The 17,381-nt window shown below is 37.6% G+C and overlaps 1 protein-coding gene across 1 annotated transcript in view; it reads left to right on the top strand.

Annotated features, from left to right (window-relative positions):
- THSD4 (thrombospondin type 1 domain containing 4) overlaps positions 1-17,381 on the top strand; it is a 412,524-nt gene that overhangs the window by 116,927 nt on the left and 278,216 nt on the right. Inside the window, exon 6 of the mRNA XM_062583614.1 lies at positions 4,671-4,773. Within this exon, the coding sequence (XP_062439598.1) occupies positions 4,671-4,773 (103 nt within the window). The remainder of the gene's footprint in view (positions 1-4,670; positions 4,774-17,381) is intronic.

Below are 17,381 nucleotides of genomic sequence, written 5' to 3'. Positions count from 1 at the left end.
GATGCAAGGATGAAATAATGCCAAAAATCTTAGTCAATGTTTTAAATGCCTTTAGAGGCAATTTCGGTATCAAAACGACCCATATGGCCATCACAGAACGACTAAGGTTGGAAGGGACCCCTGGAGATCATCTATTCCAACCCCCCTGCTCAAGCAAGGTCACCTTGAGCATGCTGGATAGGAATGCATCCAGGTGGATTTTGAATATCTCCAGGGAAGGAGAAAGGAGGGCTCGTCCAGGAGTTGAACCTGGGACCTCTCACACTCAAATCTCCTTTTCCAGAAGGACATTATCTACATGCATCTGTCAAACAAATTTGCTAATGGCAGGCATATATCCAGTGCGAGTATAGATCGCAATGGGGATTGATACATTTTCTGGCCTTTTGCCTGCACTTCATGAATTAACTGAGGATTGAAATATTTGTTAATTCTTTTTCAAGTGATTTCTAAAAATTAAAAAGCAAACTATTTGCTTTACAATCTTAGCTATTTACAATCTTAGCTATCTTTGCAGCTAGTTTTAAGAAAACAATAATGGTACATGACAAAGAGGTACTGTGCATCACTATATCTTAGAATGCTTTTCTTTCATATCCATACCTTACAGATGAAATTTGGGCATAAATAAGGCTACTGTTTCAGAAGTGTTAAGTTTGAGTCAATTGCTGACATGGTGCATTTCAGGAAATCAGCCTGAGATCCCCAAAGACAAATTTGAAATACTTCATCTTAAATCTCCTTTCCTCAAGTGCTGTGCTGCTGTTGCTCTGATTTCACATCATGGAAGTACAAGAAGAGTTGGCTGAGGCATCAGCTTCATTGAAGTAGCCACAGCAAAATAAGGCAGCAGAAGCTCTGAAAGTCTCTTAGGTTGTGTGAAAATGTCTAGTACTCTTAAGGTACTTAGCTGAATAAAGCCCAGCATGACTAATTTACAGCATGGCTTTTTTCTGCCAGCGTATTGTAAGTACGAGACATCATCGAAAAATGTACAAAATTATGGGGTCTAGATTCTGTTTCTAATTTTATAGCGTACAGTTGAAAGAATACAAGAAGAGTCTCCTAGCATAAGATATAGTTTTATAGATAATTTATTTGAGGCTCTACACAACAGATTCTGAGAGTTTTCTCAGTATGTGTAAAGTATAGTTTTGCTCCTCTGGTCTCCATATAGCTGACTGAAAAACAGAATTCTTTTTGACAAACATTTAAAGAAGTCATCCTGCTTTTATGTCAAAACCTTTGTGAAAAACTGTAGCTAACTATCTCAGTGGTCACAGAACAATGATATGTTTGATGAAAAAAATCAATTTTGTTGTTAATCAAAAAAAAAGTCAGTCCCGTCCCCCCCCTCCCCCCCCCCCCCAAAAAAAAAAAAAAAAATCTGTCTTCAAATCCCCATGAGGCAACCAGCTGCTGATGCCTTCCTGTCCTAGGGTGGAGTCCGGGAGACTTGCCCAGTGAGGTTAGAAGCTTCAACGAGGCACACGCTGGGAGCCTCAGAAAGTGCTAGGGGACAAATCCAGATTTTTCAAGTCCTACTCCCGTGGCTTAACCACAGGAACAGTCTTCATCTGTAAGCATTCCTGCTTTTTAAAGATCTAGTTCTATTACTTTGGCAGAGGGCCAGGAGGGTTGTGGAGCCTCTGTCATCAGCAGCCACTGCCCTGCCGTGGCAGGCAGCCTGGCAGAGGGCAGCGAAGCGGAGGCGTGCACAGCCTGCAGCAGGGGTGCCAGCAAACCATCGGATGAACTGTACTGACTTAGACTATTTGCACCTTGTAGTTAACTCTTCACTAAAATATTTATAAAAAAAAAAATAAACAGGATTAGAATGGTTGTAATCTGTATAAAGAATAAAGCAAAGGATTTTTGCTGGCCAGCTTGCTTACTCCAACCTTCACACACAGTTTTAAGTGCTAATTACGTTTTAGTGAAAGAAGTGGAGGAAGAACAACTGAATTTTTCATAGCATTGTGCTAGGACTTTTAAAAGTCGCAGGGATGTTGCTGAGCTCGTCTTTGTTTCGTCTAGTTCAGACTTGTTCCATACAGTGTATTTACTGTTTTTCAGGCTTTTGTCCTGCTTTAAAGCAATGGGACCTCTGTCCTGTGTCAACTTTCTGTAAGTTTAAAAATAGAAAATGTAGCTATATAAAAACAATCTTAGAAGAGGAAAAAAGGCACTTTTTTTTGGCAACAGTAATGAATATTCCGATCTTTTTATTCATACAGTGCCTGCAGTTGGTATGAACAGGGTGTACAGGAAATGGTTTATGAGCCAGAAACACTGATACACAAGAGCACAAGCTCATGGCTCAGAGAAGGAGAAGTAAGAAACAACAAAAAAAAAATGCATTCTCAAAAGAAACAGTTCAGGCTGGATTCTTAACTGGTGCAACTTGGCATCGTTTTGCTGTCATTTATTAACATTTACTGAACTGGCCTTAATTTATGCCATTTCAGGCTCCGGCCCTTCGCTTTTAGATACATAGGATGATTAATTTCTGTTAAAAGTTTAAGCCTACTAGCCTTGGTTGGTTGCTGATTGTGGCTGAATTAACTCTTACTGCATTGCTGTGTTCCAGATTTAAGGATCTGTATTTCAGTTGTGGGAATATAGTTTTGATTTGTGTTTGGTCCTAGAAAGAATTTTTCCCCCACCCTTACAATATAATTTGTTGACTTATGGCTGTATTTTCAGGGATGCTTTTTTTTGTTTATTTTTTTCTGAGGGTTTGTTGAGGAAAACAATATTTGCATGTACTTGGGGATCTCAGAAGGGTGGGCAAAGAAAGCACAGATGGCTGTTTAGCCAAATACGCTTGTTCTAGAAGATTTGTTCCTCTGATTCTAATGGGAGATAAGTAGTCTGTGAACCAACTTGTAGACATGTCTTTGGTGCAGTTTGTTGCCCACTGGAGAGGACTTGGCTTTGTCTCACTCAACCGGCTAGATGCATCTTCACCTACAGATGGCAGTTACAAAGCAAGAGCTCCTCTGGGGAGGACTTCCTCCCGGGCCTTTGCTAGGCTGGCTTTCACTGCAAAGAAGACAAAGCCTTTGCCTGTGCTAGTATAAGAGAAATGACTTGTAGTTGCAGGAGGATTTCTTCTTACTGATTATCTTCTTATTGTATCCTAAAAAATAGTTATTTAGCCATGTTGCTTTTATATAATACTGTTTTCAGTTTTTCCTTGAAATCTATTTCCTTTAGAAAAAAAAATTACTGTTCTATTCTAGTTCTTTGTGTGATTTCCACTGCTTTTATGTAGCAATAGTGTTTTTAACAGCTATTTTGATCATCTTAGGCTACCTTAAAAAAAAAAAAAAAAAGTACACAGATTGCTCTAACTAAAGCCTCTGTTCTCTACAAATCTTGCTCCTCTGCGTGTAGTTCTAGGCAGAGCACTCTTTTGCTGTAACTGTGATACTGTGAGGACACAGGCAGAGCAAAATATTTAAACATTTAATTTGTTTTTAGTTTTGGAATCTGTTTTAGATCTGAACAAGACTTGTTTGCCTGAAAGCTTGTATTGCAGTTGACCTAATAAAAGATGTTGACTTTTGTCTGTAAAATAATATGTGCATGGAGAGAAGTGTCTATATAAGGAGGAGTTCTTCTCCTTACATAGCTTCAAGAACTCTGAAGCTAGCAGCTGAAGGCACAAGTTAAAATACAAAGTAATGTAATTAACTATAAGAGTGGTACATAGAAGTAAAGAAGTGGTAGTAGGGTACTGAAGTGTAGGATGAGGCAGGCTAAGAAGCTAGTGTGGCCAGCTTTTAATATGTTGTGGAAGCATGTAAGTGTTTCAGTTCTGTTGAACCTGAGCCCAGAAGATTAATAATGAAAAATGCAAAGCTATTGTGGATAGGAAATGCTGCAGATCTAGTTTATTGGATTTGTCTTCCAGTATTTTGTTTTTTCTGGGGAAAAACACAACTCAATAATGAATTTGTTTGTTTTGCAGAACTGTTAACTCCATGAATTCCACAAAACTGTCTTATACTTTTTTGTACAGGCACTTTATCTTTTGATATTATAAGTACACTGTTCATTATGGCAGTGACCCAAGCATATTATTTTTTCTTGCTCTTCTGTAACACAAGATCAGTATCTTGTACCTATACTAGGCATAATATGCATTTTGTAACACCGTAAGGGCATCACATGTGTGTCCAAGAGGTGTGTTTTGCTAGTGCTACTTAGTACTACAAAAGTGCTATTTTGCTTACCATCTTATCTAGTCAAGGAGGTAAGTCTGTTCAGCATCAACATGTGCTGCGGTTACATACATCTACAGAATAGGAGTAATAATGTGTGAAGCCCCAGAAACAGTCATTCCACAGACTGAATATAAGGAGATGAATTTGCCACTAAATTTGCGACTGAAGTTCCTAAGGGAGGTTCTTCACAGCAAGATGTACTTGGTTTAAGGGTATTCTGACAACAGAGAAGAACCAGAATCTCTTTTCCCTCCCCCATCAGTTTCTAGTTTTTACTTTCCTTAAAGAAAAGAAGTCTCTTGATGTTAGTGTTGTTCATGTGGATTAGAATTTGGCAGTGTCTTCATTGAGGCAATTCTAAAATGAATTAGTCAGAAACCAGTAATGATATTACTGTTATTAAATAATAATTTGAATTTGTGTATTCTATTTCAACAGTTGTGTCCTGAAAGCAGCAGAAATATCAGAGAGGTGCAATGTGCATCATACAATAACAAACCATTTATGGGTCGATTTTATGAGTGGGAACCTTTTGCGGAAGGTAAGACTTAGAAGGTAACAACTTTGTTTTGTATTTTTATGTAGACTATGTTTTGGAAAGAAAAATATACTTTTTACCTAACAAAAGCTTTGATTACTTGAATCTTTTTGATCCTTCCCTTTTCATCTGCTGAATTTGTTCATGAGAGGACAAGTAAGAGGACACTGGGATTTCAAGAGTACACAAGAGTGAGCACTTAGCACTTCAGTCCTGTACTGACTGGCACTGTTGCAATAGTATTTCAACTGCTGCACAGTTCACTATCTTCTCTTTTACCTATTCACTTTTGACTCTCTGTCTTTTGATGGCAAAGGTTCAGTATAACTCAATTCAGTAAATGGGGTTAAGATTTTTGTTTGTTTGTTTGTTTTAAATCTTAGCTTATCATCTGACTCGTGATCATTATACATGCAGTTCAAGACTCTCTGCTGTCTGTAATTTGTCTTTTCTACTGGCATGTTCAATGGTTGGGATGGTGACTGTGGGAAGGGTAGCTGTGCTATGGGTTTGCCCAGCTGCAAGTTAAAATTAATTCCCTGAAATACAAAGCAGCTCTAGTAGTGGTCTGCCACCTCTCCAGACTCCTAACCCTTGGAGAGCAAAACCTCAGGGAGCTGCAGTTTTCACTGAGAACATATTTTGTGGAACAAATATTTATTTATTCGTCTTTTTGTCATCAATAACTCAGCCTGCCTCAGGTAAGATCCTTAGTTATTTGTGAGGTAAATAGCATTTGCTGTTGTTGTTTTTCAGATATGTCTCTGGGCTTAAAGGAGTCTACTTCATGTCTTATTTTTTAAAATAATGTTAAAAGTTTCTCTTCCACAAAACTTCAAAGAATTAAAAAGGATTTAAGAATACAAAAGAATGTATGCATGCTGTGACTAATTATCTTTATTATTCTGAGGCCATTCTATCTCTTGGAGTGAATCAACGGCTGAAAGTTATCCGTAGACTCCTTTACTAGGTGACTGTGCCATGTGTACTGTGCTGTGTCTCCCACCATATGTGGGCAGAAAGTCTTGAAAGAGAGGATACAGGATCAATCAGGATATAGGCCAATCCACTTATCCTTTCTGGATATGTGTAGAACAAAGCAGAAGGGAGAGAATTTATATAGATTTTCTATAAGTCTCTCTTGGATTCGGCTTTTATTGCCTTCTGAGTAAGTAGCTGTATAGAACACAATTCCATACAACTAAATAGATGTAACAGATTATGCCATGGCTTTTAGTATCTTATAGGCAATGTCTGCAAGGGATTTGTCTTTGCAGCAGACTCCATTACAAATAAAAATTTTAGTTTGTATTATGATTTAATCTTGATGTTGACTCCCTCCCCCTATAAGTTCTAAAACTGATGTAGTGGCAAGTTTCCTAATTATGCACCACGATCTGCTCTAAAAGGGAGGTAAAGTAAGAGAAGTATGGAAACAGAGTAGGAAAATTCCTGCTTACTGATGGAGGGATTCCTCTTGCAAGGCTGAGTCTCTAAATAAACTGAGGTCAGATCTGCCCTGCATAGTAGAGCTTGATACTAGATTTGGAAGTGGGAGTGGTGCAGGCTGGGTGAGTTGGCTGGAAGATGGCACAAGCTAATGTCACTGTATTGCTTTTGGGAACTAGTGAGCCCCTTGCTGGGCTGCTTTGTGTGGATAGCTGTCTCAGAGCTAGCCGTTGGGTATTTTTGTGCCTTGTCTTATCACACAAAGGCAAAATACCTATTTTGGAAATGATAAAGATGCATTATTTGCTTATTTTCTAGGGCACTCTTCCATTATACTCAAGGAATGTTGCAAGTGTTTTAAGTTCCTTTTTTTCTTTATGCAGAAATGGGCATTTCCATGTGTTCTTGTAAAGTAGTAGATAGCATGCTCTTGGTAGTTTCTTTAGATGAGCAGCTATGATTCATAATTGAAATTAGCTATTTTTACAGCTAAACTTGAGTCAGTGCAGACTCAGGTAGGTTAATATCTGACTCCTGACTGGTGAAATAGTATTTGTTTCTAGTGTAACCACACCCCGGTCCTGGTTTCAACTGTTGTGAGTGTACTGAAGTGTTCTTGTGCTGTGACTCTTTAACTCAAGTTACGAATATTCTGTATTTTTAGTTTGTTATGCTGGTATTGTGCAGTTGCCCAAATGGAAGTTTCAGAGCTGTATAACTCTGACACTTTGTACCAAGCCATCAGGCAGGAAGAGGGCTAGGTACTCCAGCAATCATATGGCTGGAGACATTCTGCAGGCAAAATGACTCCTCCTAAAATATGGCCCCAAAGATGCATGATGTATTAGCTCCGATGCCTCCCTTTTCAGGCTACCGTTGATGAGGCACAGTCAATGATGGGCTAGTTCATCCCATCTCCATCTCACTGTTTCCTGCAGAGCAGGTTTGTGTCTCTGTGCCATGAAAGATGACTCAGGAGATCTAAAACATGCCACACCCGTTTATTTTTCCCTACCCTGCATTGCATAACTTGCTCCTATGTTTATGTTGGATCAATAAGGACAGCTAAACCATGATTTACAGCCTTGTCTTGATGGCAAGTTAAGTATAATTATTATTATTTTTGAAAAATTCAGATATTTTTTATTTCTCTCTCTGAGTTTGGTGCGGCTGTGTTTCTAATCCCTATTTTATCTGCTACTGCTCCAACAAAAACTTTTGTCCTTGTTAAAAAAGCCGTATTAAAGAGACTATACACCCTGTGAATTTAGAGTATTTAATGAAAAAATCCCTAGTTTGTGTTGGAGAAGCAATAGCTCAGAATGACTTTAAGAGCAGGATTTGAGAGGAAGATCCAGTTGGGACCCAGGGAAAGCATCATAGCAACATGATGATAAAGCCTGTGACGAAGTTTAAATCTACAGAAACAATAAATGTTTGGATCATTCTGATATTTGAACTCTTCAAATTTCAACCCTTAATTTCAGTTAACTTTTTTTTAATTGTCAGGAAAAATTCTTCGTCTAAAGAAAGCGTTAGATATTTTGATGGACATACGAAAGGAATCTGTTTAAAGGAAAGCACCATATTACTTAATTTAAAAAGTACAATTCTATGAAAATCTGATTACAGGAATCTCTATTAGTGAAGAACAATTACATTTTTGAGGGCTGAGGAACAACTGAACATTTTTTGTCAGAAATCCTTTGTACGTCTAAAAATTAAAAATTAAATTTTTCCAGGAAAATCGGTCTGATACTTCATCTTTATAAAGATACCTGGATAATCTTCCACATCCAAAATACATTGTGACATACAGTATTTTTGAATCAGTGACCACATCATGTCCCGATCAACTGCAAGTTGGACATCTTGCTTTGAGTTGCATTTGATAATGACAGTCAGCCTTTTATAATATACAGTGTTTTACTGCTGAAGTACTAACCTTGAGTTTCTGTTACGGTACTGAGAAATAAACCTGCGCTAGCCAAGCGTGGGAGGCGCAGTGCCCGTGCGGACAGCATGCTGTGGCTCTGTGCCGTGCTCTTTGAAGAGGCCGAGCCTTGCGGGGCGCTCTGCCTCCTGTGCCCACCTTGGTAAACCAGCAAAGGGAGCCAGGGGCAGGGCTCCCTTGTCCTGCTCAGCAGATGTAAGAGGACTTTTAAGATCTGGGAGGAGTCGTAATTGAGTCTGTAGTGTGTAAAACTTGAAATAACTAAAAAAGTGTTTGTTTGGGACTTCTCTCCAATCCCAAACGTAGCAATTTACAGGCAGGAAAATAGTGCAAGATCTTAACAGCTTCTTCTCAGGGATAATTCCACTTTCTTTAAAACAAAGAAAAAAGAAGAAGAGAAGAAGGAAAAGGAAGAAAAAGTAAGAGAAAGTAGCTAATTTTGTAAATGAGAGCCTGAGAACTAGTCCACTAAAAATCAGACAGGATATGCCCCTAAAAGACACTGAAGTTTTTTTGTCTTTCCTTATGGTAAAAGAAATGAAAAAAATTCATGGAAATAATTTTATTTTCATTTTTGATTTTTTTTTCATTTGGTTATGTTTGTTGTTTTATGGACATTTTAATGTGAATTTTTCTGAAATGCTGAACTTGACTGAAAATTTCTTCCAAATGCCTGATCAGCTCTTTTCTTCAGTGCTCCCCTTTCAGGTAAATGCACTTGTTTGCAGTGCAGTATGCTTATTTGGCTATGTCACAGTGAGACTTGGAAGTCTTGCTGTTTCAAATGTGTGTGTTATTTTACATACGCAGCTGAGACTTGTGTGAAGAGCTTGCTGAACTCTTGCTAGCAAAGGTAACAGTGAAGACGTGGCTAAAGGATCATCACAGAGTGGTGGCTGTACAGATGATTTAGTTCTGCTGGTTAGAGTCAAGATTTCTTTGGCCTAAAATATTGTGTCAGTCCAGACAAGTTGCTAGGAACAGAGCCATGCTCAGATATCGAGAGCTGTTTGAACAGTTTGTTGCTGGCGGCTGGTTTTTGGACCACAGCCTGCACATAGTGTAGGGAGCGGCTGTGCTCCCTCCTGCTCACAGGCACCCTGGCTTGGGAGTCCAGGAGTTTCGTCTCTGTGGGATCTGCGAGTCAGCCAGCGTAGGTGAACCTTGGCATGCACAGGGTCTCCAGAAGGCCTGGCAGAGTTTGTTCAGTTCTCTGCTGTTGCCAGGTTTGGCTTCCTCTTACGACTTTATTTTTCTATTTGATTGCTGAGAGAAAAAAGTGGTGCAGAGCCAATACACCGCGTTGCTCTTTGGAGCAGGCTTTGAGTGTGGTTGGCTTTCAACTGCAATGAAAATTCCTGTCACTGACAGCTTCAATAGTGTATCTGAAATAGTGCTAATGAAACTACTGCAGTTTAAATGGGGGAAAAAATGTCTCCCGTCTCCCCCAGGATCATCGTTGCCAAACTTAACTGCTGGTGGGCGCTGTGACAAATGGTCCCCCGTCAGCTGGAGCCGGGGTGGCTGCAGAAGCTGGCCGGCTGCGCTGTAGCCAATGAGCCCTGGGTCAGCAGCACCCTGCAGGGCGTTCAGGCCCTTCCCACTGCCTTCTTGAGCCCTCCTCAAAGCTACGCATCCCTTCATATGGGAGGGCAAGATTTCCTGCATCTGCTTAAACTGGATCAGAGTCCAGACTTCTCCAGTTTCAACATTTGTATCCCTGGAAGGATATTTAATCTGTACGTTTTTCACATTGGACTTCATGGTACTCTTTCTCTGCAATAACTTTCATGTCAGCACTCCATCCTGAAACCTGCACTGCGTTCAGAGGAGAGCTTACTGTGTAGACAGTAAAAATCCTGTCTGAGCTTACTGTTTTAAAATACTTTCTAGTAAACTGACTCCTAGCTGCACTTCTAGGATGTTTCCCAGCTATAGTTGTGAAATACATAAATTCTCAAGAAAATTAAATATTCAGTTCCCACGGGTGTTCAGCAAATATTGCAACTTCAGGATTTCACGTCAGATGAGAGACATTCATGATTTAAACTGTGTTCATTTTTGTTATTAGTCTGAGGACTAAAGACTAATGCAAAGCTGCTATATTTATTTGTTTGTGTTTGTGTTGCTGGATTTGTAACAACAGATTTCATTGCTTTTTGAATGACAAAAAGAGCTTCTCTAGTAGATTGTAAAGTAGTGAACCACTTTAAGAAGTTAATCTGCTAGGGAAATTCTCCAGTCTGCTGGTAACTGATGACACTGAATGAGCTCTGTTTTAATATTATTAATTATAAAATAGAAGAAAAGTCTTACTGATTTTTTAAGAATCTGTCAATTACTTAAAATTGCAAATAGTGGTAAACACTTCTAGACACACTGTTCTGAGTGGTGCCATCAGAGAACTGTTGAAAGAGTAGTTAAACTGTTAAATTGTGTAACTGTTAAAGTTAAAAGGAACATGCATTCATGGCCTATGGATCCTGGTCAGCAAGGTGTAGCCATGGCATGGTTTTACCGATGCCTTAGGCTTGGGAGGTGCTGGGAGTGTGCAAGTCTGCTAAATGTGTCCGATGTTTAAGCTATTACCAGTCTGTATCTTCAGGTGCAATAGTTCTGTAACACAAGTCCAATCTACCTTTTCTGCCATAGCAGCTAATTAACATAGCATCTATCATTTATTTACCTTGATACAAGTAGGGCTTTAGTTTATTGCCTCTGTTCAGCAAAAAGCATGGGGCATTGTGCCTCAAAGCTGTATGACTGAATAGCATGGAACACTGTGCTTCCAACAGAGCAGGGATTACATTGTACTTGCAGATTTTTCCCTAGCCTCCTCCTGATTCTTTATTTCAGAAAGTATAATACTTCCTTTCAGGTTTTAAAAATTTAATTTTTAATTTGATTTGCCTTGGCAATAATGCCTTTCAAGAGACTAGATCTGCGTCAAAGCTTAGAATTTTTTTCTGGAGTCTCATGAAATGAGTTATTTGAAATTAGCCTGTGTTCTTCACCACATCGTATCTATCAAAGTTGGTAGAAAAATAGATGTGGCATTTTATATAAAGCTAATTACAGAGGTCTTTGATAGACCAGTGTGGCATGGTCACTATATTCCTTCTCACAAGGTTTTTATGATAGGTTTAATAATCAAGTTTTAAAGGAAAAAGAATATTATGTTTAATCGCTTCCTCGTATTCCTGGAATAGAAAGCAAGATGTCCTTGCAGTGCTTCCGTGTGTGTTGGGGTGTCTCTCTTGAAATGCCAGTCTGCATTCAAGGAGTTCAAAGTATATTCTAACTGCTCTTGAACTATAAAGAAATGGCAAAGGAAATCTCACTTGAACAGCAAGTTCCAAAGTTGAATAGCAAATCAAATGTAGAAATTTGCATATCTAGAGGAAAAACTTTGTTTTATCCTGATGTGAGGTGTCATTACCAGGATTTAAGATATTGAAGCTATATCTATTTCACAGAACATTGCTTTACTGAAGATATGATTGTAGTCATGGGAAGTAGTTTTAGGCTCATTACAAATACTTTTTTAAATCATTTCTTTTTCTAAAACTGGTGTATATAAACAAGTTATTTTAAATATTTTTTATGTGCACATTATTAACGCATTAATCAGTGTCTTTTGTCAGATCTCATTATGTCTGTATACAAAACCTTTCTAGAAACACTGTAAACTAAACACTTTAAAAGTTTTGTATACTCAGAGAAATAGTGATAGTGTGGTCTTTTTAGGTTAAATGGAAGTAGAATTCAGCTTGGAGGAGTTAGAGACTTGGTCTTTTAACGAGGTCAGTCAGGTAGGCTCTGGTGTTTTCCGAATGCCTGCGACTTCTTGACTACAGGAGTGCAATCCTGTTGAAGCATAGGTGACTTAGTGCCAGTTGACGAATTCTTGGCCTTTCCTGATTTGTGACTGCCAGTTGTGCTTGTGACATAGGGTTTGCTATATTGAGCTAGTATTCTAGTTTTGGCTGCAAAACTTTAATAACTTGATTTTGATTTTTTTTTTCATCCAAAAACATGAACAGAAACCTTATGGTTTTATTTATACTTTCTTTGGTAAATTACTTTTAATTAGTAGATATGCAGATGTTTTAGTTTATATACTATATCTCATGAAGTAATCCAGCTGTGCTGCAGTTCATCCCACTGTGAGGTATTATATTCAGTGAGGCAGCTGCCTGAAGTCTTCATCTCTCATGATGACAGACCATACTTTTTCTCTGCTTTTTGCCTCCACCTGTTAGAATTTTGATTGGTTTTATTTCATTTTTGAGTAGTATGTGTATAGGAAGAAACTGTCTAGAAATGTGTCTTATACTTTCTCCTTGCAAACTGTCTAAGTCTATGCTATCAATTAAAATAAACAGATAAAAGATTACATACTGATGTAATCTCTCTGTACATGCTCTGTCACCACTTTTCATGCACTTTTCTTCAAGGTTATAATCTAGCATAATATTTTGAGATTTAGAAAAAAAATTCTGAAAAAAATAGTAAAAGCTTTCATCCTGTTTGTGTATAACAAAAATATGTGACTTCAGTTCTTCAACCACTGTGTAAGTTGATTTATGAAACACACTGCAATTTGTTTTTTTTTATAATTATCTGTTGGGCTATTTTAAATTAGATCAGTCTTAATCTCAAGCTATTTCATGAACGATTGCTCAGAAAATGAGCAACCTTAAACTGTAAACAGTAGGTCAGAATGCCTAAAGCACACATCTGAAATTATTGACAGGAGCTTAAATACTCTAGGCCTACAATTCCTCTTGAATTTCAATGATCTGTGAGCTCTGATCTCCTCTGGATTAATTGAAAATCCCATCCACGGAGTAAAGTATCCATTTTTCAAACATTACTGAAAATTGTAATTATTTCATTTTTTTTAAACTGAAATCTCTTTGAAATATTGAAATGTTTCAGTCTCACTTATGAGGCTGAAATTTATTCAAATATAATCAAATGTGAGGTTCATTTATATTATGTCCCCTTTTTCTTCTTTATTTAATTCTGTCCAATGTTTGGATGAGATGAGAGAGCAGATGGGAATTTAAAACTATGGACTGAAGTATCTGAGGCATTTCTTTAACTTAATCAATAAGCCTACTTCCTGAACATCTGTTGTGTTGAGCTTGATCTGGAAATTGTAAATATCCTGTGTATTACTGAAATATGTAACTATAATCACTTCTGTAGGAAGCTTTAGTAAAAGCTATACTTAGACACATATGTACGAAAACTTAATGCTTCAACGTGGCATTTTATTGTCTACAGTTATTCTTCCTATATCATTTTATTAATATATGTGTTTTGATTTGCATTTTTAGGAAGCTTAGCAATATCAGAGCCTGGCTTTATCTGGCATTCTGGAGTCTGTTACAATTAAAATAATAATGTATAGATATTTTTAATTGAATTAATTCAGGCAGACATCGTAATCTACTCTGTGAGATTAACCCTCCTTTCTGTAATAGGTCACATACACATCTGCAAATATGTGTCTGGTTGTATGTGTAATACATGTATGTGTAATGTGTGTAATGTGTCTAGTTAACTGTGTACCTCAGTATCGCCACTTTTCTACTTGTTTTTTTTGAAGGAAAAGTGGATTTAGAGGGATAAGAGCAAAGAAGATATGGATGTTTATATACAGACGGCTGGATATGGACAGCTCAGTATTTGGGAAATGGGAAATGATGTCCGTTCAATATTATCATTCAGCAGTAAACTCAGTACACCCCTAAGTGGACTTGAGAGTAAACCATGTAAACAAAATGTATTTTTAAGAAGACAGAAAAAGACGACAAGCTGACAGGCCATATCTGTCTTAACCTTACAGGATCTGAGTAAATTTAGCCTTACTTTTCTGTGTGAAAGAGATTGCCTTCTGCATCCAGGTGACCAATATTTATTTTAGAGCATCTGTCTTACCCAGTTGGATTAACTGCAAGTTGTGTAAATGTCTTGTGAAGAAGTATGCCCTCATTTCAAAGCACAGTTAAGTTCCTCTGGTGTGACTATAAAGTTGGGGAAGGTTGCTGTGCCTTTGAGGCTTAGTTTCGGAAACAAAATTGTATCTGGATTGTATGGTAACAAAGATCGTTAGACTAGACTGGAATTTGGAAATAGGTTATGACTTTGGAAAGCACCTGATCCTGTTAAACATGTATGGCTGGGCCAGACTAAGTTAACCCTTGTTAGGTGATGCTCACTGACAGGAAATTAGAAACCTTTCCTTGAAATGTAGAAGCTGTGCTTTAGTTCTGATGTTAAACTCTTTCCAGTGGTTTATTTTCAGACAGGAGATGCACATTGTAGCATTTCTGAAGTAAAAGGGGCTAGGATGGCACTACCTGATCAAGATAAATTGCCAAATATGAGTATATGTCATCCAGAGCACATTAAATTTGGCAGAGTGATACTAGCAATCTCATTCCTTCCTATGTATAGACTGTCTTTTGTTGTTGTTAATTAAGAAAACAGAACATAAAAAACTTTCTTAAAACAATTTGAGATAGATACTGGTAGCTCAGTGAAGAGTTTTTTCCTTAATCAGTGCTAGATTTATATATCAGAATGCAAAACCAAAGTGCATTCCTCTTGAAGAGCAAACAAAGAAATAAAAACTAAATTATTTCAGTCATTTCTGTTAAGTGCTGTACTTTCAGTGACTTCAAAAAACGAAAACCTTCTTGTGATAAAACTCTGTTATTCTCTAGTGGGTTGTGGATTATTGTGCTGTGAAATATCTTCTGGACCTTTGCTGCTGATTGAGCAGTTGGATTCACTGATAGCAGTTAAAAGCATTTCTTTAAGTGTAGCTAACATGGGAACTGCTATATTTTGCTAGGCATAGTAAGGTAGACACAGAGTTGTTATTCCCACGCAGATGAAGAATTGAGGCACAAAATTTAATGGTTTAATCCTGTAGTCCTATAAGGTCAATAGCAAAAATTCCTTATGAAACTTGCCAGGGTGAGAGGTGGGAGTTTAACCTGTTTTCTGAGTCCTAGTCTAGTACCTTCACCATAACAATCTTCCTGGCTTCTGCTTGGTTTTAAAACAATCCCTGATTATACTGGCATGTGTATGAATAGAATCACCAAAAATAAAGCTGATAGGAAAAAGCAGCACTGCATTTGCTACTGGAGGTGATAGCTTTTGATGATTAAGTTCTTGCTCATGGCTTTGTTATATCTTCAGCCCTGTTCAGTATAAAGACAGGAGTGGCTGGTGTGCTGGGATGTTCGTACTGCCAGTGTCAGCTGTACTTCCAGAGAAAAGATAAGCGAGAAGTTGGAGAAGGGTATCTGGACTTCCAAGTTTCTGAAAAATGAATATGTATTATTTTACATCCCAGCATTCCTGCTTTTAATATTGAATTCAAGTAAAATTCTTTTAGTATTACTTTTATTGAAATTTAATAAAATTAACATTATTTGAGCTGGCCTTAGATTTGATAAAAACTTTTTAAAGCAAAATCTAATCTCTGACTTTATTTCTTTAAAAAAGTGAAGAAAATTCACTGTGAATCCTAGCATTAGGGAAGCTCTTGACAAATACTGATGTTGGGAGCCAAACATGGTGCCCATTTTGCATCGTAAGAAATGTAAAGTGGTGACAATTTATGCTCAGAGCAACTACGAGCTAGTCTGATGCTTTGCCATGCCTGCATGCTTCACCTGCATATTCATTTCATAGGAAGCAATGATAACTCGCTTTAGCGTTAACACATTAAAATATAAAATCTTAACGGATGTTTTAGTAATAAGGATATTGAGGTGCATCTGGATTTTCCATCTCAGCAGAAACCTTATATAATAGTATTCCAATAACACAGAATCTTTTATTCTACAGAACGTTCTTTATTCTACAGTAAATTGCCAAATTTATGCCTATGGTTTTATAATTTCTGCTAGTAGGTAGAAATTAATATTAGCCTTAAGATAGATATTAGTAGAATGTGAAGTCCTAAAAAGGTATTGATATGATTATTTTTGCATGTACATTGTGGGTTTTTTTGTCTTGTCTCCAGTAAAATAAGGTACATTTGATTTCAGTGTTTAACAGGTATAATGGTATAAAATGGCTGGCTGACTGGAAAGAGGGGAAAAAATGTTGGCAATAACCAAATAATGAGGGAATTTTGACTGAAGTTTTAATTTTTAAACTGCAACTTCAAAGGATTTAGTTGCAGTGTTGGGATCAGTATAAAATTAAATCAATGTTCTTTTAAACTGCATTTATTTTGACCAAAAACATGTTTATGAAGTACTGTGTGAGGATGTGTCAGGGAAAAGAAGGGCAAGGAAGGGATTTGAACAGGACTTATTTCTCAGGTTAATGTGATTTAATGCAAGAAGAATACATTTTTTACATTAATCTAACTTTCTTATAAAAACAGAGTCAATACTTTGATCCACAAAAGCACCATACTGGAGGGAAGTACTTACCACCTTTATCACAACCTTCTCAGGGTCTGACTTAGCCATCAGGCTGAATGTTTAACATTCAAGCAAGACTGCATAAATCCACAGTCTGTGACCCAGTCAAATCTGTAAAGGTCTTTAGACTAGATCTTTATTCTCTGTATAGTTTCCTTGTATGCAGTGACTGTACAGAGCAGTGTGAACCTTGCTGCAAGCAAACAACTGAGTAGCTGCTCCCTTTGATTTTGGGAGCAATCTGACTAGTGTAACAGTGAGTGGGGGAATACCCCAGAAGCATGAGTTGTACTAGAAGTCAGAGGTGTCATTACTGAGGTTGTTATCCAGGAGTAAAAATCAGCATTAGAGCAAGGTTGCTTTAAATTAACATATGCTAGGAATTAAAGCAGCCCAAGGCAGTTTCAGGAATTGGTCTGCTTCTTCTCTGTATCCTCTGCTTTGGATCTTGTGCCAAGCAAAACCTTTTCAGAGCCAAGGACTGTGCCATTTAGGAATTATTCAATAAAAATAATCCTGATTACTTTGAGTCTTTCATCGGTTCCAGTAAAGGTTGTGTGGGAACCTTTTCAGGAGGTAGAATTACAACCTTTTCGAATATCTGCTTTATTTTGTAGCATCTGTTTGTATGTTGGATTCCTCAACATAAGGGAGAGAACAGAGAGGCAAATTAATTACCTTGACTGTTTTATCAAAAGAGAGCTTTCCTCACGCTTTTTAGTGCTGTTTGCATTGTAGTGGTTATT

The sequence above is a fragment of the Rhea pennata genome, chromosome 10 (genome assembly GCF_028389875.1).
Source record: "Rhea pennata isolate bPtePen1 chromosome 10, bPtePen1.pri, whole genome shotgun sequence".
Classification (NCBI taxonomy): domain Eukaryota; kingdom Metazoa; phylum Chordata; class Aves; order Rheiformes; family Rheidae; genus Rhea; species Rhea pennata.
Note: the sequence above shows the minus strand (reverse complement) of the source record. Positions and strands in the feature narration are given on the sequence as shown.